General features: G+C 31.8%; 1 protein-coding gene across 2 annotated transcripts in view; it reads left to right on the top strand.

Annotated features, from left to right (window-relative positions):
* LRRIQ3 (leucine rich repeats and IQ motif containing 3) overlaps positions 1–20,567 on the top strand; it is a 189,178-nt gene that overhangs the window by 7,275 nt on the left and 161,336 nt on the right. For both annotated transcript variants that reach the window (XM_032870109.1, XM_032870110.1), the window contains exon 2: positions 18,818–19,066. In XM_032870109.1, the coding sequence (XP_032726000.1) occupies positions 18,818–19,066 (249 nt within the window). The remainder of the gene's footprint in view (positions 1–18,817; positions 19,067–20,567) is intronic.

Below are 20,567 nucleotides of genomic sequence, written 5' to 3'. Positions count from 1 at the left end.
TGAAAAGGATTGTAGGGAATTGGTATAATTTCTTCCTTAAGTTTGGTAGCATTCCTCAGTGAACTTATATGAGTCTGGTGCTTTCTATTTTGAAAGGTTATTAGTTATTAACTTAGTTTCTTTCATAAATATCTGCCTATTCAGATTGTCTCTTTGTTCTTGTGTGAATCATAACAGATTGTGTCTTTCAAGGAATGTGTATATTTCATCTAGGATATGAAACTTTTGTGCATGGAACTGTTCATGATATTTCTTTATTATACTTCTAAAGTCCATGGGATCTGTAGTATTGTCCACTCTTTAATTTCTGGTATTAATAATTAAAAATAATTAATATTAGTGATTAATAATAATTAACAATTTGTGTTCTCTCTCACTTTTTTCTTTGATCTTTCCAAAGAACCAGCTTTTGGTTTCATGGATTTTCTCTATTGATTTTCTGTTTTTAATTTCATTGGTTTCTCCTGTAATTTTTATTATTTCTTTACTTACACTTACTTTGGATTTTATTTGCTCCTTTTTTTCCCTAGTTTTCTAAGGTGAAGTTTAGATTATTGCTTTTAGATTTTTCTTCTTTATATATGCATTCAATGCTGTAAATTTCCCTCTAATCACTGACTTTGCTACATCCCACAAATTTTGATAAGCTGTATTTTTATTTTTCATTTAGTTTAAAATATTTTTAAATTTCTCTTGAGGTCTTTGACCATGTGTTATTTAGAAATATGTTGTTTAATCTCCACATATTTGGGGGTATTCCAGCTATCTTTCTGTTATTGATGTGTAGTTTAATTCCATTGTGATCTGGGGCAGACATTATATAATTTCTGTGCTTTTAAATCTGTTAAGTTGTGTTTTAGGCCCAAACTATGGCCTATCTTGGTAAATGTTTATGTGACCTTTTGATGAATATACATTTGGTGGTTGTTGGATGAAGTAGTCTATAGATGTCAATTACATCAAGTTGATTGATGGTGTTGTTGTGTTTAACTATGTTTTTTCTGATTTTCTGTCTGCTAGATCTGTTCATTTTCTGATAGTGGGGTTGAAGTCTCTAGCTGTGATAGTGGATTCATCTGTTTCTTGCAATTCTATCAGTTTTGCTTCACTTTTGTTAGGTGCATAAACTCTACCAGTTAGTATGTCTTTTTTTGAGAAATGACCCTATTATTATTATGTAATGTCTTTTTTTTTTTTTTTTAAGATTTTATTTATTTATTTGACAGAGAGATGGAGAGAGTGAGCACAAGCCCAGGGAGTGGGAGAGGGAGAAGCAGGCTCCCAGATGAGCAGAGAGCCTGATGTGGAGCTCCATCTCAGGACCCTGGGATCATGACCTGAGCTGACGGCAGATGCTTAACTGACTGAACCACCCAGGTGCCCCTGTAATGCCATTCTTTATCCTGATAACTTCTGCTTTGAAGACTACTCTGTTTAAAGTTAATATAGCTACCCCTGCTTTCTTTTAATTGGTGTCTGCATGGTATATCTTTATCATTTTATATGTCTTTACCTTTAAAGTGGTTTTCTTGTGGACAACATATACTTGGGTCTTTTTAAAAATATTATCTGATAATCTCTCTTAATTGGTTCATTTGGACCTTTGACATTCATAGTGATTATTGATGTTTTTGGATTAATATTTGTGATATCCATTGTTGTTTTCTATTTGTTGCCATTATTCTTTATCTTCTGTCTTTCACTCTTTTTATGGCTTTTGTGATTTCAAATGAGCATTGTACATGATTCCATTTTCTTTCCTTTCATAGCATCTTGTTATAGTTCTTATTTTACCATTTTCAGTAGTTGCTCTAAAGTTTGCAATCCACATTTATAATTAATTCAGTTCCATTTTCAAATAACACTCTATTCCTTCCCAGGTGTAAGTACCTTATAATTAAAAATAAAACTGATTCTTTTCTTCTGTCTCTTATATATTTGCTTCTTTAATTTCACTTATATATAAAGATTCATGTATGTATGACATATCTATAAACTTAGATAATTGCTTATATCATTTGTTATTAGTATTTTGACAAACTTTTATGTTTGTCATAATCAGAGCAATTAAGAATAAGAAAAAATAAAAGATTTTTATATTATGTACAGTTTCTTTCCCAGTGTTCTTTGCTTCTATCAATCTGCGTTTCTGAACTACATCATATTCCTTTTCTCTATAGAACTTCTTTTAACATTTCTATTGGCAACAGATTTCCTCAATGTTTGTCTATGAAAATGTTTCTCCTTCATTTTGAAAGGTAATTTCACAGGGTAGAGAATTCTAGGTTGGTGGGTTTTCTTTTTTCTCTCAATACTTTAAATATTTTATTCTATTCTCTTCTTGCTTAATGATTTCTTAAGAGGTGTAGATTTCTATGCAAATGTTTTTCTAGATTTTTTAAAATCAGTTTTTATTGTTTTATATCCATCTTCTGGCTCATCATCCTTTAGTTTTTTCAAGCTTATAGTTTTACAGTCTACAAGCATGGGATAGAAAAATAAAACTTGAAAACTGTTGTTTTCACAAAAGCTTTTTAAAAAATTTGAACAGAAATATACAACCTTCTAAATTTTATAAAGTAAATACATTTCAAGGACAGAAATTAAGATGTCTAGATTACAAGTGCATCTTTGGCTCATTGTTCCAAATGACTTTTTATGGTATCTGAAACGTGGAATATACCACCAAAATATAATGTTTTAAGGAATCAGTATTTTTTATATAAACTTACAAACCAACTACAGTCAATTTTCATTTGCCAGGAGATATATAATATTGTAATTATTCTACTAGAACTCTTCTCCTTAATTTTTAAAGTAGATTTTGTGTGTGATGTAAAATCATGGCAAGTTCTTCATCAAAATAGTATTGACTCAATGAATAAAAAGTATTCCTTAAAAAATAATTGCAATGTTTATAATGGGCTTAAATATATTGCAGACATTCTAAACTAAAAATAGTTTGCAATCATGATAAATGTAAAATACTATTAGTTATATTTCCTACAGTTAGATTTTTGAAAAATAAACCATTATTTTCCCCCTTTTTCATGATTTTATTTCATTTACAGAATCTTAGCAAAGTTTATGGTAATTCTGGAGTCTATTGTACAGAATTCACTTAATAATGTCATAACTGATGCTTGCAAAATAAGTTCTTATAACATAGATCACCAAACCAAATATTTTTATTTTAATATACTCCTTACTTAAAATAATAATGTATTTGTATACCTGTCATCTAAAGTTCCAGTGACTGAGTGCGATGCTCAGAGGTCAATGATGCTCTGAGCAAAACATTTTTTTTAAATTTCTTTAAAATATTTGTTAAATATCCACTTGAAAAGGCAATAAACATACAGAATAAGTTTTTACTTTTCAAAATTTAATTTAGATATTCATTAATTATAACCTAGTATCATTACTCTTCATATGTTTGCTACCAATTTTTTTTAAATGAACAAAGCTGGGAATAAAGATGAGACTTATAGTTGATGTACATTATAGTTTATAAAGACATGGTTTTTATAGTGTGATTAAAAATGTACGATAATTTTAAAATTAGTACTTTAGTTGATACAAACTAAGTTTACTGACAATGATACTAATTTCTTTTCAACTATAGGACTTCTTTGAAATTGTAATTGGAGTCCTGATGCTTTATGTAATATGTTGCTATACTTATATTTGCCTTTTGAACATTGTTTTATTATTTGAACTTAATGATACACACATTTATATGTGCATTTTACAAAGTAATTGTAAAATTATCAAAAATAAAAAAGGAACAAAACTGCCTGGATTCCACTTTAATTGTCATATTTAAGTTTGGCAGTACTTGGTACACAGGCTTTTAAGTTGGTATATTGAAAACCAATTACAGTGGTTTTCAGCTTCTGTTGGTGGGCAGTATAATCATCTGGCCCCTTAGCTGCAGAAATAAGATTCATGAGGTAGACTAATGCGGCCTGAGGATTTGTGTTATTCTAGTTATACTGATATGCAATAAAGAATAAGAAATAAAATTAAATGTTGCATGAGAATCCTTTCTTCTTCAAACTGACTGAGCTATGTGACAGACTATTTAATTGAATAGTTTGAATAACTGAAAAATACCTTATATTCTGAATATAGAATGCTAGTTCTTAAAAAAAATGGAAATACAGTGTACTACATTTTTTTTTTAGTGTACTACATTTAATCTTATAACTTACTAACTATATATTAATCTTTCCTTTGGATAGCAATAACTTGATTTCAAATAAGTGTTCTATCCTGGAGTGTTTTTTAATATTAAGGTTGTTTATGTGTTGGCAAATAAATACTACTGATGGAGGTGACTATTGTTGCAATAGAGAACACAAATATAAATGATCCTACTATATGAGAAAGACTGATTTTGAGATTATTTTAGAATTCATATCACCAACTAAAAAAATCAGTTGAGAATGGCTTAAGAATTAAACTGTATAAAACAAAGATCAGTTAATAGTAACCAAAAATGTGTTTGTAGGCACCTAAGATGAGATTCAGTATTTAAGCATTTCATTAACCCTGAATGACCTAGCAGATAAGGAAAAATATACTTTGTAAGAACCACAGAATTTTTGGGGACATGTTTTTCCCCTCTCACTTAAGATCTGAAAAATAAGTAAAAAGTTGGTTATTTTTCATTGTAAAAGACCCCTCTTATGATCTCGTTAAAATTAATATTTATAGAATTGCTAGATACTTATAGAGAGTTATGGGATGAGATAATGACAAAATGTGCCCATCCCCCAATATTTGAGAATATAATCAAGGATTATAATAATTTTTTATAAATGTACTTACTGAAAATATATTTATTATTGATTTTTTATTCTTCTGCTTACTTTGGATTTAATTTGCTTTCTTGATTTACTTTCCCAGGTGGAAACTTAAATTATTGATTTTATATCTTCTAAAGGTGAATTCAATGCTGTAGATTACTCTAAGCATTGCTTTCACTGCAACCCACAAATTTTATAAGGCGCATTTTCATTTAGCTAAAAATATTTTTAAATTTATCTTTGAGCCATATGTTATTTAGAAGTACACTGTTTGATATCCATGTATTTTGATATTTTCCAGCTATTTTTCTTTTATTGATATCTAGTTCAATTCCACAGTGTTCTGAGAGAGACATTGTATGCTTTCTGTTCTTTTAAATTTGTTAAGGTATGTTTTATGGCCAAGATTATATTTTATCTTGGCAAGTATTCCGTGTAAACTAGAGAAGAATTTGTAGTCTTCTGTTGTTAGTTAAGGTAGATAATGTCAAATATCCAGTTGACTAATGGACTTCAACTATGTCCTTACTGATTTTCTGCCTGTTGGATCCATCTGTTTCTGATAGGTTTCCAAATTTAATAGTGGATTCATCATGTCTCCTTTTCATTTCTCTCAGTTTTGCCTCAGGTGTTAATACTGCTTTTAGGCATATGCACAATAAAGATAATTATGTCTTCTTGTAGAATTGTCCTTTTATCATTATGTAATACCCTACTTTATGCCTGATAATTTTCCTTGCTCTGAAATCTGCTCTGTCTGAACTATTAAAGCTTCTCTAGCTTGCTTTCTTTCTTTTTTTTAAAATATTTAATTAATTAATTTATTTGACAGAGATCACAAGTAGGCAGAGAGGCAAGCAGAGAGAGAGAGAGAAGCAGGCACTCTGCTGAGCAGAGAGCCCGATGCGGGGCTCGATCCCAAGACCCTGAGATCATGACCTAGGCCGAAGGCAGAGGCTTAACCCACTGAGCCACCCAGGGGCCCCTCTAGCTTTCTTTTGATTAGTGTTAGCATGATACACATTTCCCCATTACTTAAATTTTTTTTTTACCCTTTTTAATGTGTTCCACAGAAGAATGAGTATTTTTAATTGAAAATTAATTCACATACCATAAAAATCACCCCTTTAAACTGTACAATTCAGTGAAAATATTTCTTTTTTTAGTGAAAAATATTTCTAAACAAAAACAATAACTTGATTTTTTATCAACAGCTTTTCATTTTGTTAACTATTCTACAATATCAGTTTTAGTGCTTTTGTAGTATTTCATTGGCTGTATTAAATAGCTTAGTTAATTATACTGTTTAAAGCATTAAGGATTTTGGGGTATTAAATGAATATCTGTATATACTATCTCTTTTCATCTCCGTAATTTTTATTATACTTTTTATTTGGGGTATAATTGACGTAATATCATATTTGTTCCAGAAATACAATATAATGATTAGTATTTGTATACATTGTGAATGATCAGCACAGTAAGTCTAGTTAACATCCCTCACCATATGTTGTTACAAAATTTTTTTCCATGTGATGAGAACTTTTAAGATGTACTTTCTAGCTGCTTTCAAATATGCAATACTATATTATTAATCAAAGGCATCCAGCTGTGCATTACCTCCTCATGACCCATTTATTTTATAACTGAATATTTGTACCTTTGGACACCTCATCCTATTTTGCCAACCCCTACCCCTGCCGCTGCACCACCAATCTATTTGTATCTATGAGCCTGATATTTTTGTTTTTTTCTTCAAATTCCACATATAAGTGAGACCATCCAGCATTTGTCTTTCTTTGATTTATTTCACTTGGTATAATACCCTCAGGGTCCATCTATGTTATTGCAAATAGCAGGATTTCATTTTTCTTATGGCTGAATAATATTCCATTTTATGTATATACCACATTTTCTTTATCCATTTATCTGTCTGTGGACACTTAGGCTGCTGACATGTCTTGGCTATTGTAAATGCTATTAGAATGAATATGAGGGGTACATATATCTTTTTGAGTCAGTGTTTTCTTTGTCTTCAAATAAATATTGAGAAGTAGAATTATTGGATCAAATGGTAGTTTTATTGGGGTTCCTGGGTGGCTCAGTCTTTAAGTGTCTGCCTTCAGCTCTGGTCGTGGTCCCTAAGTCCTGGAATCGAGCCCCACTTTGAGCCCCACATTGGGCTCCCTGCTCAGTGGGAAGCCTGCTTCTCCCTCTCCTACTTCCCCAGCTTATGTTCCCTCTCTCTCTCTCTCTCTCTCTGTCAAATAAATAAATAAAATCTTTTTAAAAAAATGGTAGTTTTATTTATTTATTTATTTATTTATTTATTTATTTATTTGAGGAACCCCCATACTGTTTTCTACAGTGATTATACCAATTTACATTCCCATTAGCAGAGCATAAGCCTTCCCTTTTCTTCACATCCTTGTTGTTTCATTTATTATTTCATTTTCTGTCTTATCTCAGCATATTTGTTTTCTTTTTTCATTTTTTTATTAGTTGCCCTTGAGATTGTAATAACTCAAGTCCACTCTCAAATGACATATACTATTTCACATGTGGTGTAAATATCTTTTAATAACAAGATTTTTCTAATTCCTCACTCTTGTTCTTGCATTATTATTGCCATTCATTTTATTTATATGCATACAGAAATTTACATACATATACATAGATAATCAAATACAGTTTTGCCATTAGTATTTGAGCAAAACTGTTACCTGTTAGATAAACTAAGAATAGGAAGAATAAAAGGTTTTTATTTACTCTTCACTTGTTTCTTTCCCACTGCTCTTCCTTATGTAGATCTGAGTTTCTGAACAATATTATTTTCTTTCTAACAAACTGCTTTTAACATTTCTTGCAAGACAAGCCTATTGGCAACAAATTCCTTCAATTTTTGTTGTCTGAGAGTTTTTATTTTTCATCCACTTTAAGAAGACAATTTCACAGGGTGTAGATTTTTATATTAGCGAGTTATTTTTTTCTTGACAGTAAATATTTCACTCAATCCTCTCCTTCCTTGTATGGTTTCTTAGGAGAAGTTGGATATAATCCTGATTTTTGCCCCTCTATGGGTAAGGTATCTCCCCACTGGTGTTTTGTTTTATTTTTTGCTTGTTTTTTGCCTTAATCCTGTTTGGTGTTTTCTGAGCTTCTTGTATCAGTGAGTAGGTGTCTGACATTAATTTGCAGAAATTCTCCCATCATTACTATTTTAAATATTTCTTCTTTTTCTATATCACTTTTGTCTCATTATGGTGTTTCCATTATGTATATGTTATACTTTTTTCTTTTAAAGATTTTATTTATTTGTTTGACAGACAGAGATTACAAGTAGGCAGAGAGGCAGGCAGAGAGAGAGAGGAGGAAGCAGGCTCCCTGCTGAGCAGGGAGCCTGATGTGGGGCTTGATCCCAGGACCCTGGGACGATGACCTGAGCCGAAGGTGGAGGCTTTAACCCACTGAGCCACCCAGGTGCCCCTATGTTATACTTTTTGTAGTTATCTCACAGTTCTGCAATATTCTTTTCAGCTTTTTTTAGTGATTATTTTTTCTCTTTGATTTTTGGTTTTGTGAGTTTCTATTAACATATTCCCAAGCTCAGAGATTCCTTTTTTAGGTATGTCCAGTCTACTAAAGAGGCCATCAAAAGTATTAATCATTTCTGTTACAGTGGTTTGGATCTCTAACATATTTTTGATTTTTTAAAAAATTTATCTTTTTATGCTGTCTTTTTTGTTTGTTGTTTATTTTTTCCTTTATAGTCCTTAGTATATTAATCATGGTTGTTTTAAATTCTCAGGCTGATAATTCCAACAGCCCTGTAGTATCTGAATCTGGTTCTTATTCTTGTTGCATGCTGTCTTTTAGTATGCCTTGTAACCTTTTTATTGAAAGCCAGACATCATGTTATGGTAAAAAGAACTCCAGTAACATAGTGTGTGATGTGGTGGTAGGTGTGGATAGGTCTCAGTTCTTATAGTGAGGCTGTGCTTCCTAGGCTGTGAATTTCACAAGTATTTTTTGGATCTCCTACACCTTAGGTGGGACAAGTGGCCAGAGTAGGCTGGAATTGTGTACTTCCTTTCTCCCAAATAGAAGGCTTGGTGAGGATATAGTTGGATATTTCCCTACTTCCCTGTCAGTTAGGCTCCGGTAAAACCTCAGTTATTTATTGTGTGTTAAATATATTCTCTTGAGGGCAGGCCTTGTTAAGAAGAACAGGGTAGTCTGGTGTATTTCAGATTTATTCCTTTCTTCTCTATTTGTCAGAGCCTGAGCAGATTTTTCTCTAATATTCACTCTGAGGACCTGCTAGAGTTCCTGAGTGTTTATCTCACAAAAGCATGAGGCCTGGAGTTTCTAAATCTGTGTTATCAACACTTAGCCTCTAGTTACTTGTCAGTCCTGGTTTCCTACCCTGGCACTGGTTCCTGCAGAGGTTTCTACTGGTGAGTTTCTCTTCAGTAACTTATGGATCTTTGTATCCACCTGCCTATCTCTCTGATTTTTGATTCAGTGGTTTTCCTTATACCTTCACTTTTCTGATAAATCTAAGAAGAGTTGGTGATTTTTCATTTTATTCATTATTTTATTTGTTAGTATGGTGTAACAACTTCTAAACTCCTTATATGCTGTATCAGAAACCAAAAGTGCCTTTATTTATTTTTGGAAGACTACATTCTATCTTGAGTTGTTAATTGAACTAGATTTATTTTAGTAACACTTATTTATAGTGCTTGTTATGTGCCAGACACTATTCTAAAGTCTTTATGCCAACTCATTTAGTCTTCATAACAATTATATCCATTTAGTACTGTTGCGATCCTCATTTTGTAGATGAGAAAACTGAGGCATATAAGTTGGATACATAACAAACCGAGGGTATATAACTTGCTTGAGGTCACCAAGCTCAGAATAAACTTACATTTGTTTCTTTTTTTTCTAACTATCTTATAAGCTCAAAAATAAGTTCAAAAATCAAAATAACTTCCTTTTTAACCAACAGATTGTGATTGAGGTAAAGTTGTACCAGTTAGGCTTACCCTTTAGAGGGCCTGACAGCTTCTCTTATACTTCTTTGGCCCCGAGTCAACCACGGAGAAAATCTTACTACACTACTATGGAGACACACATATAGAGATGTGAGAGAATGACATAGTGAAGGCTGGTGTAGATGGAAAGAACCTGGGACAGTATGATGAGAGAGACCCATACATCCTAGCATCCCAGCTGAACCTACTGTCAGTGTTCTTGCCAATGTATCAGACATGTAAGTTAGATATCTTGGAGGTGTCCATTCAGATAAGCCATATAAGACTGAATCTCTAGTTAATATCACTTGGAAAAGAACTGTCTAGTTGAATCAAGTCAATCTATAGAATCCTGCAAGATAATAAGTTATAGTTGTTTTAAGCCCATAGATTTTGGGGTGCTTTGTTATGCACCATAAATAAATGAAAAATATACATTCTTTTTCTAGGAATTTGGATATTGGTGGTAGAGAATTCAAAGAGAAAGATTTTAAGGAATTAAGAATAGATCTCAATCTAAATGACAGATACTTTGCAATTGGTACTTAGAAGTCTTTTCTCCAGATTTATTGAGAGGTAATCAACATAACGTTTAAGTTTAATGTGTATAGTATGATGAATTGATATACATGTATATTGCAAAATGATAATCACAATAAACTTAGTTAACACATCTGTCACCTCATATAATTACTATCTATTTATTTATTTTGTTATGAGATTATTTAGGATGTATTACTCTCTTAGCAACTTTCAAGTACAAAATATACAATATAGTATTGCTAACTATAGTTACCATGTTGTATGTTATATCTCTAGAACTTGTTTATCTTATATCTGGAAGACTATAACCATTTCCTGCACCCCGTTTTGGCCACCTCTGGCAACCAATAGTTTATTCTGTACAGCATTTGTCTTTCTCTGATTTATTTCACTTAATATAAAACCTTAAAAATCCATCTATATTGTAGGTAGGATTTCCTTTTTCTCATGGCTGAATAATATTCCATTATGCATATATGTAGGTACTGTGTAAAATATATCTCTAAGTATTACATTTATTACATTTTTTTAACTGTTCATCTGTCAAGGGGCACTTAGGTTGTTTCCGTGCCTTGGCTGTTGTAAATAATGCTGTAATGAATATGGGAGGTGCAGATATCTCTGCATGATAATTATTTCATTTCCTTTGGATACAAACCCAGAAGTGGAATTGCTAGATCATGTGGTAGTCCCATTTTTAATTTTTTGAGGAATCTCCATACTATTTTCTGTGGTGGCTGTATCAATTCACATTCTTACCAACAGTGCACAAATGTTTGTTATCTCTTCTCCACATCTTCCCCAGTGTTATTTCTTATCTTTTTGAATATAGAAATTGAACAGTTATGAGGTAGTATCTCATTATGGTTTCATTTGCTTTGATGATTAGTGGTGTTGATCATCTTCTTAATAAATGGCTTCTTGGCCATTTATATGTCTTTTTTGGAAAAAAAAAATTCTGTTCAAGTCCTCTGCCTATTTTATAATTAGATGATGATGGTGATGATGATGATGGTTGCTACTGATTTGTATGAGTTTCTTTTATATTTGGATATTTACCCCTTATTAGATTAATTGCAAATATTTTCTCCCATTCCATAATTTGCCTTTTCATTCTGTTTATTGTTTTTTTTTTCCTGTGCAGAAGCTTCTCAGTGTGATGTAGCCCTACTTGTTGATTTTTGCTTTTATTGACTTTGTTTTTGGCGTCATATCCAACAATCATTGCCAAGACCAATATCAAGGAACTTTTTCCCTATGTTTTCTTCTAGGAGTTTTATAGTTCCCAGTCTTTAAGTCTTTTGATTTAATTTTTGAGTTAATTTTGAGATTATTTTTATAAATGGTATAAGCGGTCAGATTTAATTCTTTTTCTAATGAATATCCAATTTTCTCAACACCATTTATTGAGGATTTTGTCCTTTCCCCATTAGGTATTCTTTGTTCCCTTGTCAAATATTAGTTGACCATATATGGGTAAGTTTATCTCTGGGCTCTCTATCCTTTTAAATTGGTCTGTGTACCTGTTTTTATGCCAGTACCATAGTGTTTTGATTACTCTGGATTTGTAATATGTTTTAAAGTCAGGAAGTGTGAGCCTTCCAGCTTCATTTTCTTTTTCAACTTTTTTTTTTTTTTTTTTTTTTGCCTAGTTGAGTTTCTTGGGTTGTTGTTATTGTCCCTTATTATTTTAGGATTATTTTTTTCCTATATCTTTGAAAAATACCATTTGAATTTTAAAAAGAATTGTATTGAATCTGTAGATAGCTTAGGATAGAATGGACATTGTAAGAGTATTAATTGTTTCTGAACGCAGGATCTTTCCATTTGTTTGTGTCTTTAATTTCTTTCATTAATGTCTTAGAGATTTCAGTTATATATCTTTTACCTCCTTGGTTATATTTATTCCTAAGTACTTTATTCTTTTTGATGCTATTATAAGAGGATTGGTTCCTTCATTTCCTTTTCAGATACCTCATTGTTAGTATATATAAAATGAAACTGACTTTTGTATGTTTATTTTGTGCCCTCCTCTTTATTGAATTTTTTAAACCATTTTCATGAAGTCTTGAGGATATTCTATAAATAATATCATGTTATCTGCAAACAGAAAATTTACTTCTTCCTTTCTGATTTGGATTCCTTTTTTTCTTTTTCTTAGCTGATCACTCTAGCTCAGATTTCTAGTATTATGTTGAATTGGGGTGGCAAAAGTGGGTACCTTTGCTTTTTTCCTGATCTTAGAAGAAAAGCTTTCAACCTTTCAGCATTGAATATGATGTTAGCTGTTGACTTACCATAGATGGCCTTTGTTATGTTGAATTGTAATCCTTTTATACCCTCTTTGTTTAGACTTTTCATTATGTAAGGATTTGATTTATCAAATGCTTTTTCTGCATCTATTGAGATGATCATATGATTTTTGTCTTTTGTATCATTTTATAAGTACATTGTACTGATTGAGTTGTGTTGTTGAACCATTCTTGCCTCCCAGGGATAAATCCTACTTGATCATGGTGTATGATTTTTTTTTTTTTTAAGATTTTTATTTATTTGACAGACAGATCACAAGCAGGCAGAGAGGCAGGCAGAGAGAGAGAGGAGGAGGAGGCAAGGTCCCTGCTGAGCAGAGAGCCCCATGGGAGTCTCGATCCCAGGTCCCTGAGATCATGACCTGAGCCGAAGGCAGAGGCTTTAACCACTGAGCCACCCAGGTGCCCCTGGTGTATGATTTTTTAAAAATGCTGTTGAATTTGATTTGCTAGAATTTCGTTCAGAATTTTTGCACAAATATTCATTAGGGATATTGGCTGTTATTTTTCTTTTCTTTAGTATTCTTATCTGGCTTTGATATCAGGGTAATGATGGCCTTGTAAAATAAGTTTGGAAGTCTTTTCTCCTGTTCAACATTTTGGAAAAGTTTGAGAAGGACTGGCATTCATTCTTCTTTAAATGTTTGATAGAATTTGCCAATTAAGCTCTCTGTGGCAGAACTTTTCTCTGGCGAGAGGTTTTTAATTTTTGATCAATCTCCATACTAGTAATTAGTCTGTTCAGATGTTCTTTTTCTTCCTGAGTAAGTAGACTGTATATTTCTAGGAATTTATCCTAGGTTGTTTAATTTGTTGGTGTGTAATTTTCATAGTATTCTCATGATTCTTTGTATTTATTTGATATCAGTTACAATGTCTTCTCTTTTATGACTGACTTTATTTATTTGGGTCCTCTCAGGTTTTTTTGGTGGTTATTGTTGTTAAGTCTAGCTAATGGTGGGCAATTTTGTTTTATTCTTTCAAAACCCAACCCTTAGTTTTGTTGTTGTTTTCTTTATTTCATTTATTTCTGCTCTGATCTTTTTTAAATTTCCTTCCTTCTGCTAAATTGGGTATAGTTTGTTGTTTTTCCTCTAGTTCCTAGAGGTAAGAAGTTAGCTTTTTCAAGATTTTTTTTAATGTATGCATTTATCACCATGAAATTCCTGGTTAGAATTTCTTTTGCTGCATTCTGTACGTGGTGGTATGTTGTGTTTCTATTTTCAATTGTTTCCAGTTTTTTTTTTAAATTTCACTTTTATTTCTTCTTTGAACCATTGATTATTCAGGAATAGAAGTATTAATTTTTTCTGCTTCTAAATTTACTGTATCTCTGAGGAAAGTAAAAAATAGCCATATTTATTGAAACATGATTCAGTTCTAGGTCCAAACTATGAAAACTACAAAAAAAGTGCCCTGACCTCAGGGTGTATGTAATTTGATTGGAAAGACAACAGTTAGATTGTATAACATATAAACATATAATTTCGAAATTGGAGATGTAGGCATGGCTCAGGAATGTAAATTACTAAGAGTTAATTAGACAATGATTTGCTGAAGAGGGTTACACCAGGAGAGAAGTAAATATGACATCCTTAAATATCAGAGTTAAGCATAGCAAAATTCAACATATTTCATTAACTAGGAATCCATTATTGTTAACTGTTCAGAATTCTGATTATTGAATTAAAAAGTTAATATTTCAACAATTCTATTTTACTTCACCACATAGTTAATTTTATTGTTTTCACAGAGTTTACATTAAACATAAAATAATTAGGCAAACTAGATTTTTTAAAAAATTTTGAAATTTTAGTTTCCTAATCATTTTGATATTTAATGTTACAGAAGGTTTTTTTAAAAATATGTCTATAATTGGCATCTTTTTAACTCAAACTAGGAAGTAGTTGTCCAAAATGAATAAAAAGATATTCAGTTAAGTACTATCATGACAATTATCTCAAATTTGGATTTGTGTGACCTAATAATTCTCTTCTTTCTCAGACTATATGTCTTATATGCAAGAAAAAGTTTTCAAGTGAGGCAATAATACTAATCACACTAACTCACTCATTAGGTATTATTAAAAAATTATTTTGAACATATTTAGGCATTTTGAGGAAGGGGTCATTGTTATCTTATATATCAGTATCCATTAACTTCAAAACAGTGTCCTTGAATTTCATGGAGTAAGTAACAAAGTTGATCAATTAATGGCTAAAGTTAGAGTGCTTAAGTAATTGCAGAACCTTTCATTTAGTCAGATTACCTAGTATGTCTGAGATCAATAAAGGAAATAGAAAAAAATTTTACTTTTGAATAATAACAGTGGTAGATTATTGACATCATGTTCAAATGACATATGAATCACATTAATTGAGAAAATTTTAAAATAAAAATCTTTCATTGCTTGTTATAAGTTTATAAACAATAATTATACTTAGTAACACTGTTTAGAATCTGAAAATAAATGCTAAAAATATTATATCTTCTACAAAGAAATGAAGAAAAACCAAAATAAACTATTAGAGATGGAATAATTTGTGTGAACAATGAATGCTTGAAGTAATAGTTTATCTATCAATGTGTCACTGTCTATACACACACACATCCACACACACAAGTTTATCAGTGCACTGACAAAAGATGTAAAATCATGCTGTTCTATGTTGATATGTTTTGTTTGTCGAGAGATTTTGCTATGAGCTATGATTTAAACACTTTAACTTCAGTTAATAATAATGCATTAGTTAATAATAATTAGTTAATAATAATGCATTAAGATTGGATCATGAATTGTAATAAATATACAACACTAATACAAGATGTTAATGGGGGAACTGACAATAAGGATGTATATGGCATCTCTGCGCACTTTCAATTTTTCTGTAAACTTAAACAGCTCTAAAAAATAAAGCCTATTAATAATTTTAAAAAATCACTTGGCTAAAAAAGAAAGGAAAAGAATAGTTTGGATATGACTCCGCTTTGCAGATTTCTTACAAAATTACTATTGACTCAAAAATTGTATTCTATAGCTGAAACTTTTGAGCACCCCATCGTCTTGAAACATTCTGATTTATGCCCAGGATGTGGTCTCTCATAAACCCCTGTGATAAACCAGAGTTTGCCTATATTAGGCCAAAATGGAAAAAAAAAATAGGTTTTTTGAAAGGAGAGCTTGAGGAAAGACTTAAGGTCTTTTCGAAATATGGAGTCCAAATAATGGGATACCTCTTGTATATTGCCTTTCATTTGAAGACCTATAGAGCTTGGTAAGTTTGTAAAGATTCATTCACGTCTGTTTATTTTCTATCAGGGTCTTTATATTTGGAAGACCATTTTACTTGTAGTTTAGGCTGGTCTTTCACAAGGTGTCCATGACTTACCCAGGTACATGCTAAATTACATATTCTTTGGCCCTCAGCCCAGAGACTCTGATAATGCAGATATGATATGGGGCCTAGGAATCTGCTTTCTGTTTAATTCCTTAAATGGTACTTAAGAGTTTGAGGATTACAGTTCCCAGGCTTTAGCTAGGATATAAAAAATAGCTAATCTCTTGAAAGAGTGTGAGGGTTTAGCTGGATTTCCACATTTATTTTCATTTGGATTTTGCTACCCTAGTTTATTTCCACATAGTGGAGATTCTTCCAACAGGGAAGATAGTTAATCTTACTAAATGCTCTCAGATAGGCCACTTGAGTTCAAATACTCTCTTCTAAACTATCACTGGGTGACTGTGTTTTGTGAAAGCTAAAATTACCTACAGTAAAGGAAATTTCAAATACATGAGAAATACTATGTAAAATTACATTAAAGAACTTTTGATCTAGAAATCTTACATAAATTTAAATTAGTCAAATTTTAATACTGTTAGGATTCCAGATCTTAATTGCTTAGCTGAATTGAACATAGAAATAAATAATGTGATTGCTGGGGCGCCTGGGTGGCTCAGTGGGTTAAAGCCTCTGCCTTCGGCTCAGGTCGTGATCCCAGAGTCCTGGAATCGAGCCCCGCATCGGGCTCTCTGCTCCGCGGGGAGCCTGCTTCCTCCTCTCTCTCTGCCTACTTGTGATCTCTGTCAAATAAATAAATAAAATTAAAAAAAAAAAAGAAATAAATAATGTGATTGCAAATTGTCTCTTTAAGAATTTTGTAACAGTTGAAACCTTGTATTGAGACTTAATTTCATTTAGCTACATTTTTTAGCCTCTTATACAAATGTTAGCACTATCTTGACTTGGAAGCTTATCATTTAATGCATTTCTTTATTTAGCAGAATATTTTAACCAGAATTATTATACAAGGCATAATAAGGTATCATTTTCTTTTAGTTTTCTTGCCTCAATGTTTTACTTCTTAGCTGTTTTTACCAAATTCCATGTTCTCTAAGTATCCTAGAAAAAAGGAAATTTTTTTTTCCTTTTACTGATTAGTTAATTGGCAAGGGCAATGATAACATTTTTGACTTGTAGTTATATAAATTTCATAATTTTAAAATGCTTTCAATTACAAGGTTTTATGGGAATTAATTTTGTTTTAATTTTTTTTTTATTTGAGTATAGTTGATTTAGTTTCAGGTATACCACTTAGTGATTTAACAATTTTATACATTATGCTATGTTCACCACATATGTAGCTACCATCTGTCCCCTTACATCACTATTACAATACCATTGTCTGTATTCCTTATGTTGTATCTTCTATTCCTATGACTTACTCATTCCATAATTGGAGGCCTGTATCTCTCTCTCCCCTTCACCCACTTTGCCCAGCCCCTCTTATTTGACACCTATCAGTTTATTCTCTGATATACAGGTCTGATTCTGCTTTTTTTTTAAGTTTAGATTTCACTTACAAATTAGATATTTTCTTTTTTCTTTTTCTTTTTCTTTCTTTTTTTTTTTTTTTTTTTTTTTTTACTTTTTTACCCATTGTATTCTCACTAGCTATTGGAAACTTTTTTGTTTGTTTCCAGATTTATTTTTGGAAGTCGAAAAAATACCTACAGAGTAGAAAAGAGCCCATTTGAAAAATCTAACATAATTTACTTTTGCCTGATTCCTGTTAACAGAAGACTGAAATGAGAACAAATATGCTCTTCCTCGCAGCTTTATAAATTGAGGTTACAAGGAAATCAGGTCCAAAAGCCCAAATTTTCAAACTAAAGCACAGGAGAAGCAGTAATAAAACAGTAAAAGATAAATATTGAGCCTAAATTTATTTCCCCAGATGCTCATTCCCTATCGGTTAAACATATATAAAATACAAAGTTTGAGGATTATAAACCTCAACAATGTACCTAATTTCTGTTTTACTTTCTAAATCTCTAAGAGCATAAAGTCATATTCCATAGCATTGGACTTCCCTGATATCATCTTGGAGGTTGATATTGGAAACAGCTGGTATCCAGAAGACCTAAGAAAGTAAGGTCTACTCTGGTCAGTCTTCCTTCCGCAAGGAGGAAACAGGGGAAGAGGGTTCTTTTGTCTTGAAGGGTGTTCACTCCACTCTGTCCCTCTATCCCTAACGCACTCACACCTGTGTAGTACGCTCTGTTTTGGCTTTCTCCTTCCTTTACCTAAGTTTCAATAGTACTTTTTCACAATAAAAATATACTGAGTTAAGAACTATTAACCGTTACTTTTTTCTGTTCCACAGAAAAATATTAGGGGACTAAAAAAATTTTTTTAAAATTAAAAAAAAAAAAAACATTTAACTGGATTGGAAATTCCCAGCATGTGCAGCTAAAAGCTATTAGAATGTATTGTTAAAATAAGAGAAGGGAGATTGCATCCATGGAGATACTCTTAAAAAACCCTGAAATGCAGGGAGGGTAGTAGAAGTGAGGCAAAGTCAAGGTGTGAACTCCCAGTACAAGAGTAAACACAGGAGCCATGTATATATGGGCACTGGTTCCCTAGCAGCACACTCGTTACATATCCTATCAAAGCAATTCTGACTCTCCAAGGTTGGGAAGTTTTGAACGAAATATTAAAACAAGAAGTTTCACTTTGTGTATATGATCTTTGAGCAATGCCTTTAAAAAACAGCCCAAACCCCTTAAAATTCCGTTCCATTTCCTACCTTCAACTCTTTTGTTTCCTAGATGTTTCATGGAACAATAACAGAAGAGCTAACCAGTCATGAAGAATGGAGTCACTATAATGAGAACATGATAGAAGATCAAAAAGATTTTGTTTTTGTGAAGTTCAGTGGCCTGCATTTAAAATCCATGGAAGATTTGCAATCCTATATCTCTCTCAGAGTATGCATCTTCTCAAACAATTTTATTACAGATATTCGTCCACTTCAAAGTTGTATAAAATTAGTCAAACTTGATCTCCATGGAAATCAGGTAAGCAATAGACATTTTAGATTTTTGCATATAAATGAAATTGATATTCAAAAACACTTATGCTGTCTATCCCAATATATCTCCCAATTTTATATAAAATATAAAAAAAATTAAAAATAGAATATATCTAAATACAAAATTTAAAATTTAAGGGGTGCGTGCCTGGCTGGCTCAGTAGGTAGAGCAAGTGACTCTTGATCTTTGGGTTATGAGTTTGAGCCCAACATTTGATGTGGAGAATTACTTTAAAAATTTTAAGTTTAAACAAAATTTTGAGTTAGAAATATATAAACACTGTGTGATTTGGTATATTTTACTTCTTAAATTAATAGTCTAGTTAAAAATGCTCTGGACTTTTAGGGGCACCTGTGTGGCTCAGTTGGTTAAGCGACTGTTCAGGTCATTGTCCTAAAGTCCTAGGATTGAGTCCCACATTAGGCTCCCTGCTCAACGGGGAGTCTACTTCTCCCTCCACCCTTCCCTCTCTTGTGCTCTCTCTGTCCTATTCTCCCTCTTTCAAATAAATAAATAAAATCTTTAAAAAATAAATAAATAAGTAAAAATGCTCTGGACTTTTTAATATTTTGATGACATAATTGACATATAACATATAAGTTCATCTGTACAACATAATGATTGGTAATATATATCTATATATATGTAAAAAATATATATGGCACATTTTCTTTATCCATTTATCTGTCAGTAGATACTGAGGCTGCTTACATGTCTTAGCTATTGTAAATTATGCTGGAATGAATATGAAGGGTACATAAATTTTTTTGAGTCAGTGTTTTCCTTGTCTTGAGATAAATACTGAGAAGTAGAATTGTTGGATCATGTGGTAGTTTTATTTTTACTTCTTGGAGGAACCTCCATACTGTTTTCTACAGTGATTATACCAATTTACATTTCCATTAGCAGTGCATAAGCCTTCCCTTTTCTTCACACCCTTGTTATTTCCTGTTCTTTGGACTATGGCCATTCTAGCAGGTGTGAAGTGATATCTCATTGTGGTTTTGATTTGTATTTCCCTGATGATTATTGATAGTGAGCATATCTTCATGTACCATGTTGGCCATCTGGATGTCTTTAGGAAATGTCTATTCAGTTTCACTGCCCATTTTTTAATTGGATTTTATTTTGGTATTGAGTTGTATGAGTTCTTTATATATTTTGGATATTATCCCCTTATTACATATATGACTGGCAAATATTGTCTTCCATTCAGTAGCTTGCCTTCTCATTTTTTTGCTTTGCTCTTCAGAAGCTTCTTAGTTCATTGTATTTTTACTTGATGTATTTTTTGCTTTTGTGTCCTTTGCTTTTTGTGTCAAAACCAAAATCACCACTAAGGCTATTGTGAAGGAATGTATGGCCTATGTTTTCTTTTAGGAGTTTTATAGTTTCAGGTCTTAGGTTTTATACTTTAATCCATTTTGAGGTAATTTTTATGTATGATATAAGATAGAGGTCCAGTTTCATGACTTTTTTTTTTTTT

Source organism: Lontra canadensis, unplaced genomic scaffold (genome assembly GCF_010015895.1).
Source record: "Lontra canadensis isolate GAN:19392208 unplaced genomic scaffold, GSC_riverotter_1.0 scaffold40, whole genome shotgun sequence".
Classification (NCBI taxonomy): Eukaryota; Metazoa; Chordata; class Mammalia; order Carnivora; family Mustelidae; genus Lontra; species Lontra canadensis.
The sequence above is the reverse complement of the archived record's forward strand: the minus strand, read 5'-3'. Positions and strand labels throughout refer to the sequence as shown.